This window comes from Lonchura striata, chromosome 3 (assembly GCF_050655825.1).
Source record: "Lonchura striata isolate lonStrDom1 chromosome 3, ASM5065582v1, whole genome shotgun sequence".
Taxonomy (NCBI): Eukaryota; Metazoa; Chordata; class Aves; order Passeriformes; family Estrildidae; genus Lonchura; species Lonchura striata.
The window spans coordinates 11,598,810-11,624,174 of NC_140705.1; the positions used below are offsets into that span (position 1 = coordinate 11,598,810).

Genomic DNA, 25,365 nt, shown 5'->3' on the forward strand with positions numbered 1-25,365 from the left:
TTTGCACAAATTTTTCCTGAAAGTGCTCTTCATCTATACAGGCTGTTTATGCCCCTTTTCCCAAATGAGCCCACTAGAGCAATTCACAGCTCTTGCTGTGGAAGTGCTTCATTACTGTGAGACAGACTGTCAGCACCTGGATTTCACTTCTGAATTCTGAGTATAACAGAGGGATGCTTAACTCATAGACCTTCTTATCTTATCATCCACCCTGGGTCCCTTTATCTTGGCAAAGGCAGACAAAGAATGATCTTCTCTCATGCTGGCACAGAGAGAAAAAGATCAAACCAAATCACAGATGCTGTAACAAACTGGACTCTGATTTGTAAAAAATAAGGCTTACCATGCAAAATAACCACTGCTCACACAATTTATTGATTACACACAATGTGTTGAGCCCACCACTAGCAGTGTAAGGGAAAATAACAAGTACATGTTCTTGGCTGCACATAGCTCACCGACATCAGTAAGCCTTCTTGCCAGAAAGATTCTCTTATATGCAAGAGGAAGGTATCTTAAAGACTAAGCCAATGAGAGGAGGACAGCCTTTAAGAGTTAAAAAAACTGTCTCACAAGACCAGACAATTATTTATTTCTTCTTAATTTAGTGATGGTTGGTTCTCCAGAGGAATTCAAGACTGTTTTGGCAGCTTAAACCACCTCAGCTTTTGGACTCTTTCCCCAAACCTGTCTGTTACCAGAACTCTGACTTCTCCTTGTAGCTGTAGATGGCTCCCATTTTACCAGTGGACTATTTTAGCAGGAGGCTGCTTCTGTTTTCTCTGTAGGTGAAATAGCATTGCCAGATTCACAGCACTGTTCATCACTCCTTCAACAAAGAAGAGTAATTTGCAAGGACACTTTTGTGTATCAGCTTGAAGAGGATAGGAATAAAGGCTACCTGTCCTTTCTGGATCTGCCCTATATTCCCAGCTTCAAAAGCTGCTCAGAGAGAAAACATAACCCCTGTGCCCCAAGGAGTCCCAGATGGGGGTGATGGCCAGCATAGCCAGTGGCAAACACAACTTCCCCCTGTCAGAACAGGTGCAATAGAGGCTCTGCTCTCATCCAGAATCAGGGGGATCAATGGATTCATTCTCTTGGATAGGTAACCTAAGGACACAGTTCCTCCATTCCAACAGTACTCCTGGAAAGAATGATTAGTTGTTGCCTTGATTGATGTCATCCAGATGTGTTTTTTAGGGAATCATAGAATCGTTTAGGTTGGGAGAAACCTTTAAGATCGTCAAGTCCAACTATAAACTTCACAAGACCATGACTAAGTCACTTCTCTAAGCACCATGTCTACATGACCTTTTTTGGTTCTTTTGTTTTGGTGGTTTATTTTAAATTTAATTTGCTTATAAGTATTTTATTTATGGCCCATGATCCTATTTCAACTTGTATTTCGACTTCTCCCTGGGTACATTAGCTCAGATTCCTTCAGTTAAGTTTAAACATGTGAGTGCAGGTGAGAGCATTCATTGGAAGTGCTAGCATGAGGAATAATCAAAATACTTAGAGGTTTATTTTTTTTTCCCATGGTTTTTCTCCACTCGTGCTGATGACACAATCTCTTTATTCCAAGCCCTTGAGGTTGGCACCCTCAGGTGCTGGCATTCAAGAAGTAATATGATCCTCCTCTATGAATCATAATACAGATGAGAAAATAAAAAGGTAGCCATGCTCTATGAGATAGCAATTACTGCTCTGAGAACAGCAGTAAGATTTTCAAATGGGATAGCCATTGCCTCTCCTAAAGCTTTAAACATATCCTTAGAGAAAAAAAAAAAAAGTTAAGGCTAAGAATACATTGCCTTTCAAAACAGCATTAACATAACACAGTTAAAAAAAAAAAAAAAAAAAAAGTATTGTGAGGTACAGAAACCCAGAAAATCCAGTCAAAGACCCCGTATGGATGTTAAAGTGAGCAGTTGAAAGTGTGAGGTTATCTGAGGTGTACTTGTTTCTCAAAGTTCCTGTGCATTCAGTAGAAATATTCTTCTTGGTGATTCTAGGGAGAATTTTTAACTCTTTTCAATAACTTTTCTATAAGACATCCAGGAGACACTAATTTCAGTCTCGTGAAAGTCTTTGAGAGATTCTTTTGAAAATCAAGGAAATGATATTAACCAGATTATCTTCACATAGCTGTTCACCTGCTCCATCAGACACCTCTAAGAGGTAAGGAGAGAATACCCAGTGTTGACTTTTTCCCAGCACACTGTAAAAACAGAAATAGCAATAGATACATTTCAGACACCATACTAGTGATACTAGACAGGGGTAGATAGCTAAATTGGACAGAGTTACCTGAGTGCTAAAGAAAAAAAATTTATTCAGTCAGACTGAACTATTGATATAATCTTAATTTTTGTATGGCAATTTTCCATGCCATTTGCCATTTTCCCCTAAAAATACAATGTGGTTTTATTATAAAAAGATAAAATAATCTTATTTTTTTTGGAATTATGTTAAAAATCCAGTTGTTCTCTTCTTATTGTGCACAGCTATAGATGTGTATCTTTTTTTATTTCTGCATAGAATTTTGTTTCAATGTTTTTCACATTGAAACATTTTGCCCCATATATCACAGCAATTTTGTCACCTCATTTCAATAGTTTTGTTAGTAAAGCAGTGTGCACCAAAGTACTAACAATATATGTGAAAATTATTTGTCTCTTACAACAAGTATTCCTAAGGGATTGCATGTATATAAGTTGGTTTCTAGACAACCAAGGGAATTAAAGTGTAAGGAATTTATTGCATAAACTGCCTGGTTAAAATGACATTTTATGATGTCATATTGTCATCAGACTCTGTCTTGAAGTGCAGGAAAGTGTAAGCATTTTTTAGGAAACTTCCCTTAAATGCTTTAATAAAGATTAATAAAATTAAAAAAGTTAAATGGCATATAGTGTTATTCTAGAGGGAATGCCTCAAGGAATTATAAAATGCCTTCAAAATTAGGGAAGCATATGAACAAATTTTAGAGGAGAATAAAGAACCTGTGCTTCTGTTGAACATAATGAAAATCTGTCACTTTTGCTGTCCAAACAGTCTGAACTTGATCACTGAAAATTTTCTCTGTCCTACAGAATTTGTCTTCCCACTGTTAACACCATGCCAACAGTGCTGCAGGATTCTTTAGCTGTCCTGTCAGTGGAGCTGCAGCCTTCATGGCATCTCTTTCTTCACTCTGCCAAAGCACAAATGCAGGCTGGGTCCTCCCTTCAGGCAGTGGATGTTGCCTGTTAAAATTACAGCTCCGTAGTGAGCAGCATTTCCACTGCAGGATGGTTCCTCCTTTTCAGAGGTCTCCTTGCAGTCTGTCTGTTGTTCCCCTGGGCTTGGCAATCAGGCAGCTGGCATTTGGGTTGTGACTTCTGGAGCTCTTGGTGTTGTTTCACTTCACATTTATTCTCATGGTCCCTTCCCCTCTGTGCACTGCCTCTTCCCCAGTGCAGGGTAAAGACCATCGTTATGCCTTGGGCTGGTACAGCATTATTGATCATGCACCCTTAGACAGAGATGCTAATGCCATTAACTGCAACAGCATTTCTAACATCCAAACCATTTCTCAGAAACAGCCCCACCCAGCTGAGCCCAAGCTGACACCAAAAAGACAGATGGAAAAGAAAGCCCATCAAGCCTTTGAAAAGTGCTTGATAATGACTAATTTCTTATCCAAATATAAATACATTTGTCTCTAAAAGAAGCAAAATCACTATGCAAAATACTATGAATCAAACTTGGTTGGAACTAGATGATCTTTAAGATCCCTTTCAACCCAGGCTATTATATGATTTTATGATTTAGAAATACTATATGTATTAAATTAAATTAAATTGAATTTTCTTGGTGATGTTCTCCCTATTCCTTACTTCTCATTATCCAACACTGCATATACACCTAACGTTTCTTGGTAAGGTTTGGCAAAGTGAAACCAATCTGACTAAAAAGTGTTTTCAAGAACAAATCATCAAAATACAATAAATTGATTGATTTTCTTAACTTTCTCTAACACATTATATAACCCTTATTCACATGTTTCTAGAATGGAATTGTATTCTTCTTATGCCTCTATATTTCTACATATTTCCAAAATCACATTCCTCACTTGTTATTTTAAGTATATTATACATCTGTGTTTCTATCCATCCTCTTTACAGATCTGGGATTTAACTCCAGGCTTTGGCAGGTAACAGCCCTGTTGCTTAGCAGCAGCTGAGGCACATGTAAATGCAATAATGGAAATTCTCATGGTTTCAAAAGTGGAAAGCCTTTGCCTGCTAAAAGCAGATGTTTATAAATTGTCTGGGAGTGGAGTAAGTGGCACCATTTCTTTCCAGCAAAGCACAGTTTTGAATACATATCCAACTGGCCTGACACAAGTAATAGAGACTAAAACTAAAAAATTAAGAGTCAATATTTAATTATGATTGCTTTTACATATTGATTATTTCAGCATTTTAACCATCATATGATTACCAGTAAAATAGGCCACTCTTCATTTCATTTAATGGGTGAAATAATAGATTCTCAAACGTCAACCACAAAACTTTCAGCACCTTTATAGAACTGGGATTTCTTATTTTCTAAATCTGTTTTCATTAAGTCTTGTTTTAAAAAGCATTGATCCAAATGTTAATGTGGATCCAAAGCCAACTGCTTAGCACTCCCTCTTTGCTTAAAAAAATACCTGTTTTAATCTGCATTTGACAGATCCATGTGCTCACAGAAACATGCAGATTACAACCTAAGCTTCTTAATTCTACAGAAGAATTAAGAATCAGAAGGGAACCTAACATGGTCTCCAACCTAGAACAAATTGACTTGAGAATGACCCCTATCAATGATGAGAACTGTCCCTTTCTACCCCTATGTCAGTATTTTCTGCATTGCTGGCATGTAACACGTTTAGGGGTGAGTCCACACTCATGCAATTTATCTGATTTGCATCCATGTTGTCTAAGTCTAAAAGACAGATTCAAAACATGAAAATCCCTCTATAGTGAAAGGAGAATGCTGCTTCCATACCATCATTAATTTCTTTCAAAAATAAAGGTTTATGATCAGATTAATTCCTTTGAGAACTCTCCTTTGGTCCAGCAGCTATTAAAGAAACAAAGATGGTTCTGCATAAGGCAGACAAAACAAACAATCCCATGGAACTACCTCTGTCTGTCCATTGACTCTAGTGCAGCTCAAAAAAAGCAAACTAACCTTCAGATGGCAAAATTCATCCCAAACCTTGATTCTGTGCTGAAGCTCAATAGTAGAGATGAGGGTGACTAAATAACCAATAATCTACTGCAGAATGCCCTGGATTTTAGATGACAGACTCTGCATATCATTCCCAGAGGTTAAAGAAATTGCCTGAAAATCCATTTATGTCTATTTCCACCTCCAACTCAGACTGACTCTTACAGTGTGCAAAGCAGTTTTTTTGAAACACAGATCTTGATCAGGACTTCTTAGGCCTAAAGATAATAAAAACTTCATATTTTGCTCTACAGTGCCATATTCTCTGAGTTCTAGCTCCATTTGTTGTTTATACATTGCATATTTATATATGGCACAATATTGTTTTTCTTCACTGAACTCTGTACAGGGAAAGAATGAAATAACAGATTTTCCTACTCTAAATATTTGACAAAAGATTTTATTTATTTCAACAAAATGCTATTTATTCATTATTTTTTCCCCCTTCTAAATATGATGGTTTGTCAGCTTGTGACACTCCTTTTCTATTTATTTTCATCAGCTGTGTCTCTGGCTCCCATGAGAACACTTTAATTTTGTTGCATGGCCCAGAAATATGATAATCAACAAATATTTCTAGGCCAAATCCATTGTCACAGTGTCAGCAGGTTCATGTGAAATACTGATGCAATTAAACACTGATTTGCCACTCCATCTCCCAGCAAGACAGATATAAAATACAGTTTGGTTTACATAGATCTTTTTAAATTATCTCCTTTAAAAACCTTATGAAATATAATTGGTTATACTGAAGAACTGAAACAGGAAAAATGCTTAATACTTTTACGGTGTTTTGCATTTTACTGCTGTACAAACATTAACTAATTAAGCCTCACAATACCCAAGTGAGGAATGGAAGGAAGCATTATTATGGTTATATATTATAATTATACTGTCTCATTTAGAATTTCCTGGGTTTTGACTTTTAAAGTAATTATTGTAATTATCACAAAACTAATAAAAACTCAGAAACAATCTTTTTTGCCCAGCATGAATATGCTCTAAGCTAAGCAAATAAATAGTTTACAAATACCTAAAAGCACAACTTTTTCCATGAACCTCAGCTTTTGCTTTCCCTTTTTCCATCTGAGTCCACAGAATTTGATTTTGTTTCCACCAAAGGGGAAGAAATTCTTTCCAATGATCACAGTGGATACTTGAATTTTACAACAACAAAAATATAAAGAATGTGTGAAGTAGGACTATCTCTGGGATTTTTACCATTTGCTAAGAAAGTATTATGAGATCTTGATATAAAACATGCTTGCATGTTCTAAACAACATCATAAAATCTATATTATAGTTTGCAAATTGGGAAAAATTTTAATTATTATTGTTATTATGCAAAATTGCTTTTCTCTCAAATACCTTTTACAAAGGTCTGGGTTCCTCTTCCCAGTTCTAGACATCTAACAGCTCACTGGCATCCTTTAGATACAGGTAGTTAGATTCTTTTCAAGAATGATTTCTGCCATGTCCCTCATACATCTATCCTGCAATGAGATAATTTCCCGTTGAAATGCCTTTGTTCTCCATTGGTAGCTAAGTCCCATGCATTTCTCCTATAATACTGGAATTTTCAAGGTCTATAAGGACAAAATCCACATTATTAGCTATATTAAATTGTCATACAATATTGAAATGTTCAGTTGGCTCCATCACAAATAGCTAGTCACTGCAAATTCTTAGAAGTCAACCACAGCTTGATTATCCTCTGGGATAATCTTCTTTTTAAGGCCATAATGAACCAAATGATAATTTGGAAAAGGATCTCAAATAATTTCTGTACAGTTGGAAAGATAATTTCCTTCCTTTTTTTAAATTATGTAGGATACACCTAATAATAATACTAATGTCTGTAGAGTGGATTGAGCAGAAGAGAAGAAAAAGAAGTCTAATGAACCCAAAATACACACAATACTCTTTTGTTGACAAGTGCTGGAAAAATAAAAAATAAAAAACCAAAAAATCAAGATCTGATTTCATATCAAGCAGGTCAGGCTGAGACTAATAGAAGACAGAAGAATGGGATAACATCCAGAGGGACCTGGACAAACTTGAGAAATGGGCCCAAAAGAACCTCATGAAGTTTCTTAAGGTCAAGTGCAAGGGGCTGGAAGCATCAAAGGTGCTGGAGCGAATTGGAGACAGAGAGAATTGGAGTTGTTCAGCCTGGAGAAGAGAAGGAGCTGGAGAGACCTTGTAGCAGCCTTTCAGCACCTTAAAGGAAGCTTATAAAAAAGAGGCAGAAGGACTTTTTATATGGGCAAGAATTGTAACAGGACAGGGACAATGGTTTTAAACTGAAAAAGGACAGATTTAGATTAGATGTTAGGAAGAAATTCTTTACCATGAGGGTGGTGAGGCACAGGCACACGTTGCCCAGAGAAGCTGTGGATGTCTCATGTCTGGAACTGTTCAAAGCTAGGTTGGATGAGGCTTTGAGCAAGCTGATGTAGTGAAAGACATCCCTGCCCATGGCAGGAAGGTTGGAACTGGATGATCTTTAAGATTCCTTCCAATCCAGCCAATACTATGATTCTATGATTCTAATATATTAATATTGTATTAATTAGATTAATTAGTGTTTCCATCCTGCAGTCTAGAAACCAGCTGTAGCTCTACTCAGCATGATGGCTTCCACCTACCCAAACCATGGCTGGAGATGGTGCTCAGCTCATTTGCCTGTTAGAAAAGGAAACTGTCATCAAATACCATTAAGAGGGGTTTACTGTAATGTAAGTCCTTTTCTGCATCAAGTTGCCAATACAATCCTTGTGCTAGTTATAGATAGTATTTTGACTGCACTTTCCTCATGACACTAGAAAGGCCATCTGGCTAAACAGATGTGGCAATCTGATTTGTTTGGCCAATGAACTGAAAAAAAACCCACAATGGCTTGACTGGGAGTTCCCAGGAGTGCCCAATCCAGCATCTTCTCTGTGCTCCCAGATATTTATAATTTCAGGAACAGCTTGGCAATGGCATATTTGCTTGTAGGAGTTACCAAGAGAGAAGGAATTTCCATACAAGAGACAAAAAGTGACCATATATTCATCACAAAAAAAAATCAGCCAAAGGGCCATCTGTCATTCTTTTGCAGTGTTTCATATGTTATAAAACAAGAAGCTGGAAAAATGCAAGCTAAACCTTGGTCCCTCAGAAGGTGTCAAATCTTCCATGGATTTGAACATCACCATTAGCTATGATTCTGTTTATTTACATCTGTTTATTTACAACCTTATCTAAAGCCTGCAAGTGCAAGTCTTCTCACTACCATGTGTTTTATTATAGATGCACAACAATAAATAGGGAATGGCTTGTCTAGATAATGTCCCCCTGTCAACATAACCTTCATCATCTGTCTTAATTTTTAAACCACTTAGGTTTATAAAAATAAATGTAATTTTAAATCTTCCAATCTCAATTTCTTCTCTTTTAAATTTACCTTCGTTTTTCAAGCCTATACTGTTTGATAGCATCATGTATATAACTTTCATTACTGCCAAATAAGATAAAAAAATTTTAAAATTACAAAGAATGACTCCCACCCAATCTCTGGTTTTATAAATTAGAAATGCATATGTTTAAAGACGAAAAGGAAGGCATTTCAAAAATCTTTCTGGATGCATTTCATTTTAGTTCAGGTAATAGAATCTGGATTGTTGCTTTTCTCAAGTGTTTCTCTGCACTGTTAACAATGAATAACAAACATTTAATTATGCCCATTCATTATACTTTGCTATGCAGCATCTTGCCAGACAGAGCTTGTAGACTTTTGTTTCAGAGAAATTTCCAGATATAAGGTTCTTTGCATAAAGGACTGTGCTGGCTTTCTGATATTGGACTGCCCTTGTCTTGAGGTAAGGAGAGAGACAAATGAAAATAAAATCACCTAGCCCCAGTCATAGGCTGTATGAGCACGACTAACAGCAACCTCTTTGTGCTGAAGTGACAAAGCTGAGTTTGTAAAAATTCAAAAGCTGGAGAAGAAAAGGAAGAGGAACCGACATCCCATCAGGCTTCACCACTCATCTAGCTACTGCCCTAGGGAGGAAGGATATGAGCTAGCTGAGAAGAAAAGAAGTGCACATTACAGTTAAGAAGAAGCTGGGGATGTATCTAAAGATTCCACATGCCTGACAGCCAGGATTGTACAGGCGTTTGTAGATGCCAAGGCTGCATCTTCTGGTGTACTCCAAGAAGAAGGAGGGTGCTTTGTTTCTTTAGGAAGAAAACATTTATTTTTTCATTATATTGCATTTTGTCAATTTAGGATAGCAAGATAACAAGAATTGAGGCCTTAATGCAATAAATGAGTTCTGGCAATTTAAAAGAGCACATTTTAAATCCATCATGGGTTATATTAATGGAACTATCCTCACTTTGGGCAAACTCTTACCCTCCACCATAATGCTCCCACTCCATTGCAGATGTGAGTTGCACTGTTACCACTCCCTTTGGTTATACAGGAGGTCATCTAGACAGTAGCTAGGGACTGCATTTCTTGTAGAGAGTTTCTTTCTCCCTTTGTTTTCCTTTGGGCTCCAAGACATCCTGTCTGCATAGCAACACAACTTCAGCTGTCCCTTGACCCAGCAATTGCACCAACGTGCTGGCAATAAAACCTGTGAGGCTTCTTCAGCCAGGGAGCTGCGTGAACTCGCTCACAGCACCCAGACACAGAACTAGCAGGGGATCTTCACATCGTGTCTGCACAAGAGGGAAGGAGAAAAGGTACAAGGTACTCTGGCCCACTGATGTACTTTGCAGTGACATGGGCCATCCCACAGAAATCAGTGGTCCTTTTAGGACTGTGTACTGCCTTTCACAGCGTTATATGTAGAACGATATTTCTATGGATCTGGAAACATAAATACAGCCCAAAGTATTCTGGCAGCACGTAAGATGCACACGCACGAGCCCAGAATAGATGAGAGCAAAGAAAATGATTGAGATGAACAGTCACGTGCAAATAAAAACACTGGGTACGTGTATAGAAAATGGAAACAAATAACTGAAAACTGCCTGAAGGCAAGTACTACTGGTGATAATCCAGGGATAATGTTTTTGTAGGGATTAACTGTTCTGGAGCACTTTTCCCATGTGTAAAGCACAAGGCACTTTTTATTCAGATAGGTTGATTTGGCAGTCTCTTTATTTCTATCAAAAACTATTTATTGTGCCTGTGCAGAAAAAAATTGCAGCCTTGGACAGCAAGAATACAGGGTTTTTTTCTCTCCCACTGACAATTGCCTTCTGGATAGAGCTCAAGAGCTAATTTCCCACAGCTAGTCCACTTCTATAGAATTATTAGAAGCTTGTGTGCCAAACTAATAATTTTGAATCTTGTATTTTTAATAAATTTGGCTACAAGTTAATGCAATTTTTATACTGAATGTGTTCAATTCATTCTATGGAAACAGATTTTGTTTCTTTGGCAAAATGCCATTATTCTTACAGAGAAGTAACAAAGAGGTACATCACTTCAAAGGAAACTGCTGGGTACAAAGACCAGCAAAAGGTAAATACCTTTTGTAAGCAGTATTTTTTTACTCAATTTTATTTCTGTCGACCTGCTGGTGATTTTCTGTTTGAGAAACTAAATTTTCCGAGAATGAAAATATACTTTCCTTTCAGGTTGTTCCAGAGCATGTGCTCTTTCTCATGATTTTTCGTGTTTCAAAGATACCCCAGGGTAGTAGATACAGGAAGCAGAAATATCCTTATTCCTACAGTCCTTGCCTGTACATTAGAATAACCACAGAACTTATGTCTCTGTGAAAATAACCTCAGGTCCATTAAACATCATTTCTGTGCTATACAGAAAAGCTCCTGGGGAAAAGAATCTTAAAAATAAATGAGTGGATAGACTAACACACCACAGGGGCTAATTTGTGGCACTGAGCAAGCAATTTTAACACAAGGTCACTAATTTTTTGGGTTTCCTTTGTCATACACTGTGTGTTTAATTGTGTCAAGAGCTAATCAACAGATAAATAACTGCTTATTCAAGCCAGGACTCATATAGCACCTTTATAATAACCATGATTATTACTATTATAAACTACAATTTTCAGCATTGTTTTCTAGACTTTAGCCACAGTTTTCTTGCTGAGCATTTAAAAACCACAATATAGAACTCAGAAAGTGTATCTTTCTCAGCCTAGGTGTTATCTGAAGTATTACTTTGTTTTAAAAAAACACAATGAAGCAAAAAAAACATCATGTATGGAAATTATATTTTAAAATAAATAAATATCTAAAATATTTAAATATAAATTATCGTGAAGTTTGACTTCTAAGAGAAATAAATAGAGTTTTACGATATCCCTTGCTCTGTACAAATATGCAACAGAAGAGATGAGATGAAAAACAATTGTGCATGAGATAAAAACTAATGATGTTCAGCTGTATCCTTCTACAGCTCTAGATGTACTACAACTGTCTCCCTGCAAGAAAACTGTGGGATTGGGTCATCATTAAGCAACTGTGAGCTCAGAAGTGATTGCCACCTAAATCACTTGTCCTAATCAAGAAGCTTAATGTGTGTCTATAATGTTTGTACTAAGTGTACCAATGCACATGTGATATATGACTCAATGTGCTGAAGATGCTTTGTATGGAAATATAGAAATTGGATCCTGAGGAAAGATGCATTTTCCTTCTAAATGAAATTAGCATTGTTAATTGAGCACAGGGGACAACACCTGACCAGCCAAGGTGTGGGTGAGAGGGTAAGTGGGAAGCAGAAGGTAGGTGGGAAGCAGTGATTTCACAACTCCGTCCTTTCCTGCCGGGGCTGGGGCATATATGTGAGGATAGAAAGGCTCAGGAAGGAAGCTAAGGACATCTGCATTTCACCAGGACAGCATCCAAGGAGCATCACCTTCCAGAGACCAGCATTTAGCAGCTGGATGAAAAGCAGCTGCGTGGAGTTTATTCTGGTGGAAACAGATCCATGCTAGGAGGAAGTACATCACCTAAATTCATCTGTGTGCCTCTGATGTCCGGCGAGGCTTTCACAAGACAATTTCTTGGTTTAGCTGATCCATTCTTAAACAACTCCATCATTTCAGTTAAATGTTTTAAGCTACAATTATATCACCAAAACATAAAATCAGGACACAATAATTGCTATATTAATAAACACCAACAGAATTAAAGTTTTTCAGAACCAAAAAGGTATTTAGAAGAGGGACACAGGTACAGCCAACATGGAAATTAGCAGTACAAGCTGGAGCCGGCGAACACAAAAGCAAACTCAAGGACTGTTCCTCTGGATCAATCCCTGTGTATCTGGTATTAGCACCAGGGATAGGAACCACATTACCAAAATTCATGTGTCTAGGAATAGGGCTTCATGCATCTCCTACCCTGATGGGTTTGACAGGGAGGAGCAAATTTGAGGATAACTGTCAATGAAAGATGTAGAGTCCTAAGTATGCTTAGAGGTGTGTAATATCCTAATATCCTAAAATCCTAGGGTATATTCTACCAAATTAAAGAGAACCTCTAGAGGCATCTAGAAATAACTTCATAATTGAATATACTTCTGAAAGCTGCTGACAAGGTCTACATACAATTTTATTTCAATTAATGATGTAGGAATTTTTAATTCCTTTTTTTGTTAACACAGAAATAATCCCCAATTGATATTCACTTTGAGGTGAACTGCAGTATTGATTTACCCTTTTGTATATACTGCTCTTTCTCTGGACTAGAGGAGGATTTTATTTAAAGCTGCATGTTCAATTCTGAGCCATTCATGCAATTAGAGAGCCAGCCTTCACATCTTCTTAACCTAGTGGATTTCACACCACGTTTCCCTGAGAATGTTTCATATCTATTTTAGTAAAATGGAAAATTCTCCTTCTAATTTTCCTTCTGTTGATTACTTTATCATCCAAAGTGTATGTTTTTCGCATTTTGTTTTGTTTGTGATTGAATATAAAATTAAGATAGTTACCTAATTCTCATGCCAGGTAGCAGTCAGTCATCTCAATTTGGCAATCATTAGCTTTGTCAGTGCAAATAGTCTATTCCTATGAGCCTTAATTAAACATGAAAAGATGGAAATTTACTCTCATTGAAGAATAAAAAGTTGATATCCCATGGTACTAGAAGTGTTCAAACTATGAGTAGTAGAAATCTGACTGGAATGTCAACTAATGTCTACATGATAATAATAACTGTGTTTGACTTTATAACTATCCAAGCTCCCAAATGCTTTTCCATTCCACAGTACTCTGAAAAAGCCCTTGTTTAATTACCTGCATATCTGTAGCTTCCCACAGCAGCAGGTGTTGCAGTGGTAGCAGCGATTTTCCATCTCAGCACACCACAGGCAGATGGAGCGGGCTGGCACAGGCAATGCTTGGCTCTGAGTGCCAGGGTTCACTCTAACGAGCCCCCTTTAAGTTTTGAGGTTTTCACACCCAGCTACAGTGACTCACTCCATCAAGTATGTATTAGTATGGTAAATTAACTTTCTGCAGGACTGATGAGTTTCCTGGGACGAGAGAGGGAGGAGAAGGTGAGGAAGGGAGTCAGAGACAATGCAGAGAGGTTCAGAGTACCAAGTTCCTGTCCATACCTTTTGAAATAAAAATGTTGTTTTCAGCTCCAGGCTTTGTGCACAAGCAAGATATTGAATGCACACTTTAATACTAGAGGAAAGCACTTTAATGTTTAAAAGTAAAAAAATTTAAATGACAGTAATTCACTCCAGTGCTGAAATGAAGTACCCTGGTTTAATGCTTCCTTCAGGAACCCTGTAATACTAAACAGCTTTTTTATATATATTAAACAAACAGCTTAAGAAATGTGACAAGAAGAAGTCACTGAAAGACCCTATTCACTTTGTCTCAAGTAACAAAAAGACATGCTTACTAGGCTTCAGAATAAGGCTAGAATCATCCTAAAAGGATGATCTGCATTTCAAAATCCAGGTCACTGAAGACCTAAAATACAGGTTTCCACTAAGACATGGTCACACTTTAACTACAAGGCCCAGAAACCAGTGTAGATCTCAACTAGATATTTGATTAACATCTGGCCAGAAGTGCCATACTGTTATGTGCATGTATAAATCCAGGAAGGCATTGTTAAGCCATTCTGTAGGAAAAAAACCCTCAGTCCAAAGAAATGAAGTAAAGGATATTTATACTTTGACCTGTGAAGTAATTGCAACCCTGACTTTGCTAAAAACATCAAGCAAATGATTTAACATTTTAGTATTTCAACTGTTCATACGTAATAAAGAGAATTTATGTGCTTCATTTATGACAATTTTATTTGATTGCAAGAGAAGGGAAGATCTCTGAAGAAGTAGAATCAATATTACCTCTCTCTCTTTCTCTCTCCTGCACACACTCAAGGATTTTCACTGGTTTTGTGAATACTCTTCCTTGTGATGACAAGGAAAGCACTGAGGTGAGATGAAGGGAGGTCGAAAACAGAAGTTTCAGGATGACAAAAGTCTGAAACACTTGACTTTTGCAACAGATTGTGCCGAGGCTGTGAACCACTGATCAGTCTTGTTAGCTGTTGTGAGGACTATGCAACAATGGTAAAATAAGCATTGCTACAGCAACTAATAGATCTGAACATGATAACAGCTATGGGATATGATGCTGACAGTTCACTGGGTTTTTTTCTTTGAGCTCTCTCATTCTTAGTGCAAGCAATGGCTCTTTCTGTCCAAGCTGCAGGACTCCTTTATTACCCTTCAGATAGCCTTATTAATGAATTCAGTATTTTGCTTCAGAAATAATCACAGTATCCCAAATTCATTGTTTTGATTTCTCAGAGGAATAAAACATAGATCAAAGGTGAGCTGCAAAGGAAGAAGGTCTCTTATAAAAATGCATGACGGTTTTGGGAACTGGTGAACTTCCTTCAAAATAAAAGACAAAGTGAAAGTAATTTGCATGTTATTGTTGGAAAATTTACCCAGCCCACATTCTTTTATCAGGCTACGGTGGAAACTGGGGCATGCATGCAAATGGTGATATTTTTAAGCATTCCAGGCTGGATCATCTTGTCCTGTCTCAATGTACTCTCTTCAATGCATTGGGAGGCAGTTTTAAATGCCTCCAAGAACCACATATAGCCACAGAATTACAGATATATTAAATACTTGGTAATAATCAGAGGTTTGGACTAAATCTTTGCATTCCCACACTTCTGCTGACTCTGTAAGACCTGAAGATGCCTTTTTACAGTTGGACTGCTTTTTGGATTCATGCAACCATGATTCCTGCCTCTTCCAGACAGTGTCAGCATATGTTACTGATTTGTTCAAGCATTAGGAAGATTCATTACATTAGCCTGGATACTCCACAAGCTACTGTTCAAAGAAATTAAGATTTAGCTGTTTAGATTTCATCTCAGAATTGTCTGACTTCCTCATTTCCCAGATTTAGAGTCTCCAGAGGAGATTGTCTAGAGGATATGAGCCATTAGATGCTCTGCAACAGAAGCAAAAAATAAAAATTAAAAAACAAAAAAAAGAATTTTAGCCTTTAAAATTAGCCACTAGCCATAAGCAAGGAGAAAAGAACTTGTCCTTTTTTGCCTATGAAACTTTTTTACCAGCTTTAGGACCCTTACTTTCATCCCTTTCCTCCCAGATTTAGGTTTTAAGCTGTTGCTGCCTTTAAATGACAGCTCCCAGTGTGCACATCTTCACATGTGATGAGAGGAACTCTCCAGACTCTACATCCAGCTTGCAGGACTGGACACTAATGGTTAATGGAGCTTGCAGCAGACTTCACAGCACTTGGGTCTCACAAAGATAAACAATTTTGGGAGCTCAGTGCAGTGCTAAGCGCTTAAGTAAGGATCAGGAATGAAAATTCCTATTAGCTTCACAGAGATTAGTGTTTCAATCTAAACTGACTCCATTCCACATTGTTAAAGGCTCTTAGTATCCAGTGTTGAGATTTACAGTCATATTTTCAGAACTGTTTTCTACCCAGCATGCTGGTCCTCTTCTGCAAATTACTGTTTTCAATTTGCTTTGCAGCTTAAAAGAGAATCCGTGGTTTTTAACTGTGTTTTGTTTTTCAACAGGGTTGCTGATCTTTAAAGCTCTCTTTACTAAAGATAGATTTTAAAATCTGTTCCGTAAAATGATATTAAGCCCAGACATTATTTTTCCTGGGATAAGCACAGAGACAGAAATGCATCAGAAAGGCACGTTACCAGTGTCCTCCCCTTCCCAGAATTGCTCAAAGTCAGCTTCAAAGTTAACACTGACTTCAGGCTTTGTTTGATTTCGGTTTTATAAGTGAGACGCATTCCGGCCCTTTGTTTTAAAATGCATGGAGCACAATCTCAGCTTCTGCTTGAAATATAAATAAGCCTTTTATGTGGTTTAGAAGTAGACCTGCATTTTGGCACAGGACCTGCTTATTCATGTCTATAAGGAGAAGAAAAAGAACAATGGCAAAAGCAGTTTAGTATGGAGAACATCCAAACAACAATACCATGCCTTTTTTTTTGGCCAAGTCCTGTTTGAAAAGCAGTTGCAATCACTTTTGGTTTTAAAGTTATCAGAACTCAGTTTTAATACAGTTTTGGAGCACCAAGAAGATTGCTCATCCTGAAAAGCACTCCCCAGTGATAGTGCTGGGCCACAAGCCCAGTTGCTTTTCAGCACACTGCATTTAGATTCTGCTATATTAATTTTCTTTTCATAGCAACTTCACTGAACCTCTGGTGAAAAAGAGATTTTTTTTCCCTAATGATTTATAATAATTGTCTCAGATGTGCAGATTTGTATTAAGTGCTTAAGGAATGCATTAAGAATCTCTACCTCATCAACAGTTTTACTACCCCCCCACAAGCAAAGCTTCTACTGAAGCAAATAATATTACTGCCATGCCTTTCCAGACTTTATCTGCCCATATAAATATGCACTCCTCCTTATAGAGCCATACTGTGATGTCCCCAAACCAGTGCTATTTCTTGTTCTATTTGTTTGCATCACAGATTTCTAAAATAACAGCATTAGTTTTATTATTCCATATCAGTTTGAAAAATTCAGTAACACAGCAGTAATATTAATAAGTTTAAAGAGTTTTTTTGAGTAATCTTTATAAATACATATGATGCTTTCTGTGTTGCAGTTAAATTTAGGTGCTTCATGCAAGCAAATATCCTGTCATACTCTCCAGGAATACTGCTGGCACACTAGATGTAATCTTCTGGAAGGTAGCAACAAGGCTAAAATCATTGTGTGGGTAGATAAATCAACATTTTTTATAATATACATTATTTCAAGACATGCTGCAGTTCTACAGCAACACAGGGTTGGTATAATATGCTACATATATCAATTATATTTGGTATAATATACTTAACATTAGTATAATATACCTTAAAGGTATTCCTGTTATAGGGAGAGCTTAAGTGCCCAAGCACATTCATAAAGCCAGCACAGCTCTACCAGTTAAGAGATGATCCCAGGAAACATCAGTTTCTGCCAGTACAATTGCATCTATGTTTGGGACATCTGTAAACACAGCTGTGCCATTCTGGAATCCTACTTTTTTACAGCCACTGAAAGCCTGAAATCCAGCTCTAACCTGATATTTTGAGGAGCTCTGTGCCATCTTTAGAAAGATGTTAGTCTGTCTTGAAAGAGGCTGCAAATACACCCACTTAAATCTCAATACATTTTTGAGATTCTTTTGTTCTACGCATATTAAAATGACGGACTAAAAATCAATTCCCTTCAAGGCTGGAAATGTGAGATAGAAGCCAAAAATATGACAAACTATTTGATTCCAATTAACAAAATAGCATTCTTTTCTTCTTTTTTTCCCCCTTCATTTAAAAGTTATCTATAAAACTCCAAAACATATCTAACTAATACAGGGGCACTAAATTCACAAAGTAAATTACTTTATTAGTGTTAGCATTATATCATGAACATTCCTAACTCTACTCTTTCCACTAAAGGACCATTGTGCTTGTTTCTCTTAGAGCAGAGATATGCTTCTCATGTTCAGTGACCCAGTTCCAAGAAGTATCACAATATAGAAGCCTATTTTCCACTTAATAAACATGCATAATTCCTGTGAATATTAGCAGTGATTATGCACACTTACACACTCTAGGGCATATTCATCTAAACCCAGTGAATTCAAAAGATCTGAAGGAAAATGTATTTGGCCCTCTAGACAGCAAGAAACCCTAAAGAATGATAGGAACACTCAAGAGTTTTTTATTGGTAGCTTTTATTTTAATGACAGTTTTGTATATTAATTTCTTAGCTCTCTGCCTGCAATGATAATGAAGTTTTCTGCAAGATAAAAGAATTAAAGACTTTTTAAGAGAGAAAAAGAAAAATCAAGGCAGCTAGTAAGGATTAAGCTTAACAGTTAGGGTATTTTCTTTGAAGAAGGAAATTTTAGGTTTCAGCTTGTCTGATGCTATTTCCTACAGAAAAAGAGGTTAATTGTGATATTGCCAGCAGCCCAGAAGGTCGCATCTCATCACAGGTAGAAAAATGAGAGGTCAAGAAGTGCAGATTGAAACAGAGACATGATAATTGTCTCTGATAAATGAGTAAAGTTGGAAGACACCACAGCAGATCATCTGGTCCAACCTCTCTACTCAAGCAGAGTTATCCCAGAGCACATGGCACAGGACTGCATTCAGAGGGTTCTGGAATATCTTTGGTGAGGGAGACTCCCCTGACTCTCTGGGCACCCTTTTCCAGTGTGTGGTCACTGCACAGTAAGGAATTTCTTCCTCATATTTGGGAGAAACTTCCCTGTGCATCCCTTTCTGCCTCTTGACCTATTTCTGGGTACTACAGGGCCGAACCTGGTCCATCCTCTTGACACCTTCCCCTCAAATACTAATAAACATTGATGAGATCCCCTCTCGATTATTTCTTCTTGAATAGGCTCAGCTCCCTCAGCTTTTTTCCATAGCAGAGATGCTCCAGTCCCTTCATTATTTTTGTCACCCTCTGCTGGACTCGCTTCAGGATCTCCATCTCTTGTTCTGAGGAGCCCAGAAATGGACACAGCTCTCCAAGTGCATCTCACCAGGGCTGAGTAGAGGAGCAGGATGACCTCCCTTGATCTGCTGGCAATGCTGTTCCTCTAATTGACTCAGTTTTCTACAGCATATGTAGTACATAACCACTGTGATAAAGGTAAGGCGATTATATTATTTTTGTCATTTAAGAGAGAAAGCAAAAGGATTCCGTTGATTTTGCTTTTTCTCCTGTTCTAGACAGTTCTCTGAAGTAGGAAGATGTAACTCCCATACCCTGGAGGAACTTAGAATTTAGCACCAGCTCCTGTCCTGAGCAATGCCTTGTGGTTTTGCATGATTATTTACAAAATGTTGGCTTGAGTTTTAGTTTCCTCAGAATGCTATCCACAGATTTCTCCTCCTCCCATGCTCTGTGCAGACTGTCAGGACAGATATCTGAGTTTCAGTATTTAGGATTCTTTGTGGCTCTGGGCTTCCAGTATATAACCAACTCTTCAATAAACTACTTAAAAAACTGCAGAAGCCTTCACTTCATTCAGCACCATGGAGGGAAACATGAGCCCTAACAGTTTGCCACAGATTTTGTATCCCAAGAAGAATCCATCTACCCAAAAATGGACTAATCTTTTCAATTAACCTATTATATTGTAGAAAATATTCAATATGCAACAATATGAAGTATATTTCTGCCTATTAGCTGCTTATTTAAAAGAGGTATTCTTGACTAAATATTTTTATAGACACTTACATTAAAAATGCTGCAAATAATTTTTCTTCAGAGTCCATTGATGTAACTGCTATTTATTTTAAGCACTGGATGATTTGTATTCATAATGGAAACTTCAATAGCAAATGTTCCCAAGCCAAACTAGAGTAATTTCCCCCTTTAGTCAATACAGTCTTCATCTGCATCAGTAAACAGCACAGAACAATTGATGCAAATATGTAGAGTTTGAAGGGTTCATGTTGAGGAACTGACATCCACATCACACCTGTTCTGGAGGTTCCCTTTCAGACCAGCTCGAGCTTATTAGCAACAATTAGATACAGCAACACATTAGCTGTGATTCCAGGACACAACTAGTTATGTTTCATGAAAAAAACAAAAACCCAAACAGTTTCTATGCCCTAATATTGTGCACCCCACTTTGTAATTCCGATGGAAGAGAAGTGCAGACAATCAGGAAATTCACTTCAAAGTATTGCTAATATAAAATGTTTTGTCTGTTTAAGCTGAGGATATTTTCTATTGTGTATGAGTAAAAAAAAAAAGGAGTTTGCTTTGCACCTAAGTTAGATGATCAACATCTTTTTATCAACACACAAGAAAATGCACTCCACAGCTCTCACAAATGAAGAAACAATGTCACCTTAAGTCAGCATGAATTGGAAGGGGAGGAAAGTCTTGTATTTCTTTTCAAAATATATTGATCTATGGAAATCTTCCTCAATAAAATCCAGTTCAGACAAACAGATAAATGTCATCCCTCCCAACCAGAAGTTTATGCAGAGGAATTACAAATCAATACACATGTTTTCACCCCGAATATATTTTAAGAGATTTCAGATGCTATAAATGTAATCATAATGATTCAGGTCTCCTGCTTGTGGCTCCTCCTGGAAAGATCAAATTTGACATCTAGGGGTTTATCTGCAGTCAGAAGATAACACATTCTGGGGTATACAGAGTGTCCTACACAGAAGAAGCTCCTCAGAACATTATTTGACAAGCATTTCTGTGACACAGAGAGAAGTAAACCTCTGGATTTACTACAGCTAATCGTATTTCTCCTCACAAGATTAGTATTTTGCCCTGTATAGACATTAAATAAAGGATAATAATAAACTGGATTAGATATATGGCAGTGTCATTACATAGCCAAAAATCAAACCCCACAACTACCAAAGCAAGGGAGAGAATCACATTTGATGCCCATGTCTAAAAATACATGAGACCATAAAACTAAAAGCAGGATATTGCAGCTTAGTAAGATTACAAAGCTGTCTTCAAATTTAAAGAGCAAAATACTTCTTGTGCTCTTCATGTAATTTTTTGCACTACCATCTCTGCAAACATGATACTGAATTTGCTCTCTGATGTGTCTTCACAAGTAAAGTATCTTGTGAAATATCTATGAATGCTTCAAATACCTGTTTGAAGGAGTCCTGGGAGTCCTGAGTTATTTACAGATGTTTTTCTTCACAGCATACAAAATCATAAAAAAAACCCCAAACCACCAACCCACCAAAAACAAACAAACAAACAAACAAACCTAAAGAAACCCCAAAAACAAACCCACATCAACAACAAAGCCAAAAAAAGCCACAAACAAACAAACAACAACAAAACAAAACAAATCCCCAGAAACCACCTTTACTGTGATTTTCCAAAATGAAAAAAATAATATCTGACGAGCAGACATACTTTATTAAGAATTTTTTAAAGACTGTTTACTTTTCCCAGAAACAGATATGCGAAATGACTGGATGTCTGCTCCTGTTGGATGTGCAGTGATTACTGTTTAAAGTGGAACTTACAAATTATCAGCCAATAATAAGCACAACACCTGAGGCTGTACAGATTCTTTCATCTGAAAATATAATTCATTACAAACTCATTCATTACAAACTCCTATTCTTAAGAATAGGATTGTGAGGCAACATCTTCTTCAGCCATGAATATTAAAATATGAAGACAGAAGCTTATTTGTGTAAGGTGAATTAGAAGTTTATGCTAGAACCATTTATTAGAAAGAAAAAGGGTCTAGGTAATACTTTTCAGAGGGATCTGGTTCAATGCTGAAGAAATTTAGGAAAGAGCTGCAGCGTGCATTTGAGGAAAACAACAGTCCTGCTTGTCTGCAAAAATTGCCAGTGTGCTCAATCTTAACTACTTATTAACTACATTTGAAAGGTTGCTTTATTTTTTTTCAGCCTCACTTTGTATTTATGAGCTTTTCTGATCCTACAGTTCATCACTGCCATTCAATATTTGTCCTAATTAACATTACTTTGAAGTGTCTGACCTTTAGGTCGGCACTCAATTCTGAATTAAAATATAATTATCTTTGTAACATGAATACACTTTTTATGCTACCCCCATGTTTTTCTTGTTACAGAATAACTACATAATAAATGTAAAAGGAAAGACTGCATTGAGCATGACAAAGTGATGAAAAATAAGAAGAAAATAAACAGATCAGCCTGCTTTCCCTTCCCAATAAAATGAGGAAAGTGACAGCAGGGAAAAAATAACGGCAACACCTAAAATTTATGGAATGCTTTGTGCACAGTGCATAATTTATCTGCAGGTCTTACTGTCATAAAACTTCACCACTTTTATATAAATATGTCCAGCAATCATATGGCTTATATTGAACAGGACCATGGCTATCCTTTAATCCTTATGAACAACATCGCCTTTAAAATTTGAAATTCACGTACTGAATTTCACAGCACAGAGAATGTATTACATTTCTTGTGAATAAATCAAAGCTTTTTTCCTAAATTTTTTGGTTCTTGTCACTATAGTTACACAAATCACTGGTGTGAAGAGGGTAACACTTCCCACTCATTGCCTCATTTCACCATTGCTTCTCCAAGAAAAGTTATTCCTCAGTCTAAATGACCAGCAGCTCTGGACCATGTGTTTGCTTTACATTACTTTATTTTTTTACAGTTAAATAACTTACTTTTAAGTTAACAAATAACTTAGTAAATAACTTACTTTTACGTAGAGCTGCTGAAACTCCTCAAGGTTCAGTCTACCACTTGGACAGTCCTTTAGAAATCCTTTGTACCACTGTTTTAGCTCGTGTTCATTGAACTCCGTGCTCTTCACCAGATCCTCCATCACCTCAGGGGCCAGCTTACTATTTTGTTTCCCCATTTTGCCTTAGGAAGAAATAAATGAGTAAAATTAGTCAAATGTGAATATTTTAAATTGGAACTAGCCACATAACTTGAACAATTGCTTTGTATTCACTGCTGCTTTCGGTCAAACACAACTTCACTGATTTGCTATGATGATGATGATTTTGCTGATGAATCTATGTTATGCTTGATTATTGGAGGCTGAAAATAGTGAAAAATGCAACATTCTTCTTTCATTTAGGAATCTTAAGGCCTGGACACAGACTACTCTCTTTTGCCTTAAAATTAGGCAATTTACAGCTTTTCTTTACAGTAAGATTGAAAAAGATTACTTTTTTTTATCTTTGAATGTAACAAAAAAAAATTCACAGATTCAGGGATGTCCACAGAATTCCTCTTTATCTTTGACTTGAAAATATCTTCTGATATGACAACTACATTAGCAGCTACTCCTCACATGTCCAAGGCTGTGGACAGACAGGCTTGTAACATACAGCATTAGGTATTCCACAGGGAGGAAGCAATGCAAGAGTCCATAAACTTCATCTCAAAAAATTATGAAACCAAACTGGAAAAATAAATTTAATTCTTATGCATTTGTACATACACATATGTATAAATAGATGTATATTTAAATATTTAATGCATAATAATAAACATTGGATGGTTTACATTTCATCACTGTTTACATTTCATCACCATTAACTCTGAAGATATTCACTTCATTTGTCAAACACATTTTGTATACACTTAAAATATTAAACAGAAATACTAAATTTGCACGTGTGTATAGATAAATACAGTAATTTCAGTACTACCCATGTTGGCCCTTTGAGACACTTTCAGGTGCTTTGACATTTGACCAAAGATGTCCTTTGAGAGAACTTTAGAGAAAATCTCATCTTTAGCATTTTCCTATTTTGCTACAGTTTTTTTCATTACAGATATCTTTCTGTTACTTTTTAATCAGATGACAGACAGCACTTAACTTGTCCTGTAGAGAACTGCAAAGCAATGAAAAATTTCTTTCCAGAGACCAGCTTTGCATTTCCATTTTTATCTTCAGTTCAGCATCTGTGTCTAATGACTGCACCACACTGAATACATTGATTTCTAGTCCATATCACCACCCATTCCCAATTTTAATTTGGCATCTTCCCCTATTTGAAAGCAGAAGTTTCTTTCTCCTCAGAAGGACATATATTTTTCTGTTCCAACAAATCAATATATTTATATAATTTCCTTTATGAGAACATTCCTTGAACAAGTGCAAAGTTAATAATTCTTCCTGGTCTGTGTGTGTGTTGAACATATCCCCTGGTGCCATAGCAGCACCAACTCTGTTCCTGAAAGACCTCATGGCCCCTCTCCCTTGTGGCCATGGTCCTCCTCCCTGGTCTAAACTTGCTCCATGCTCTAAACTTACTTGGAGGTTCTTCTGTTCACAGGTTTTGGCAAACTTAGCACAAATATGTGGGAGTTCAATCTTCCAGTTAATTGCCACAGGTAAAACTATACATGCAGATGTCCAGAAATCAGCTGTTTTGACTAAATGATGGGTTGGCAATTTACAGTACTTAGAGCAACTGCCCCAGCCTTATTTTGGAAGTCCCCACATTCTCATGTATGACAGTGACCCAGTTTGGCACATTCTGAATTTAAATCCCATGGAGACTAAAGAATAATAATACAGTTATTTCTCTAGCTCCCACTCAGATTTTACAAGAAACAATGACTTTCTAAAGTTTGTTTTATTCTTTATGGGGCATGTTTACTTTCTTTTTCTTTTTTATTTACACTCTGTTACCTTTTGAAGTCATAAGGTGCTTTGCTTAGGATCCAGAAAACCCCTAAAGATATTCAGTAGCTATAGTAACTATCCTAGGTAGATTCAAAAAGCGTTTTTTTTCTCTCTCTTAATTTAGCCAATTGTGCTTTTGCTTGACTCTTCACCTGGATTCATATCCCCAGAACTATTTAACTTAACACTATTTACAGATGAAAAAAAGCATCCTCAATGGGCAAAAATCAAGTGGTTTTGACTGACCACTTTTCTGTTACAGCAGCTTTTTTATCTTCATCCATGTAAGCTTTACAGCCCTTGGACCTGGCACTCCAGAGAGGTGGAACAGAACAGATGTGGTGAATCTCAGCCACATCTGCCAAAGCTGCCTTTGCTGTTCTCAGTGGTGGGAACGTAATCCACTG

The 25,365-nt window shown here is 37.0% G+C and overlaps 1 protein-coding gene across 3 annotated transcripts in view; it reads right to left on the reverse strand.

The window, feature by feature from the left end:
• Positions 1 to 25,365, reverse strand: part of VSNL1 (visinin like 1) — an 82,769-nt gene that overhangs the window by 20,393 nt on the left and 37,011 nt on the right. For all 3 annotated transcript variants that reach the window (XM_021525370.4, XM_021525372.4, XM_021525371.4), the window contains exon 2: positions 23,012 to 23,178. In XM_021525370.4, the coding sequence (XP_021381045.1) occupies positions 23,012 to 23,173 (162 nt within the window). In that variant the 5' untranslated portion in view covers positions 23,174 to 23,178. The remainder of the gene's footprint in view (positions 1 to 23,011; positions 23,179 to 25,365) is intronic.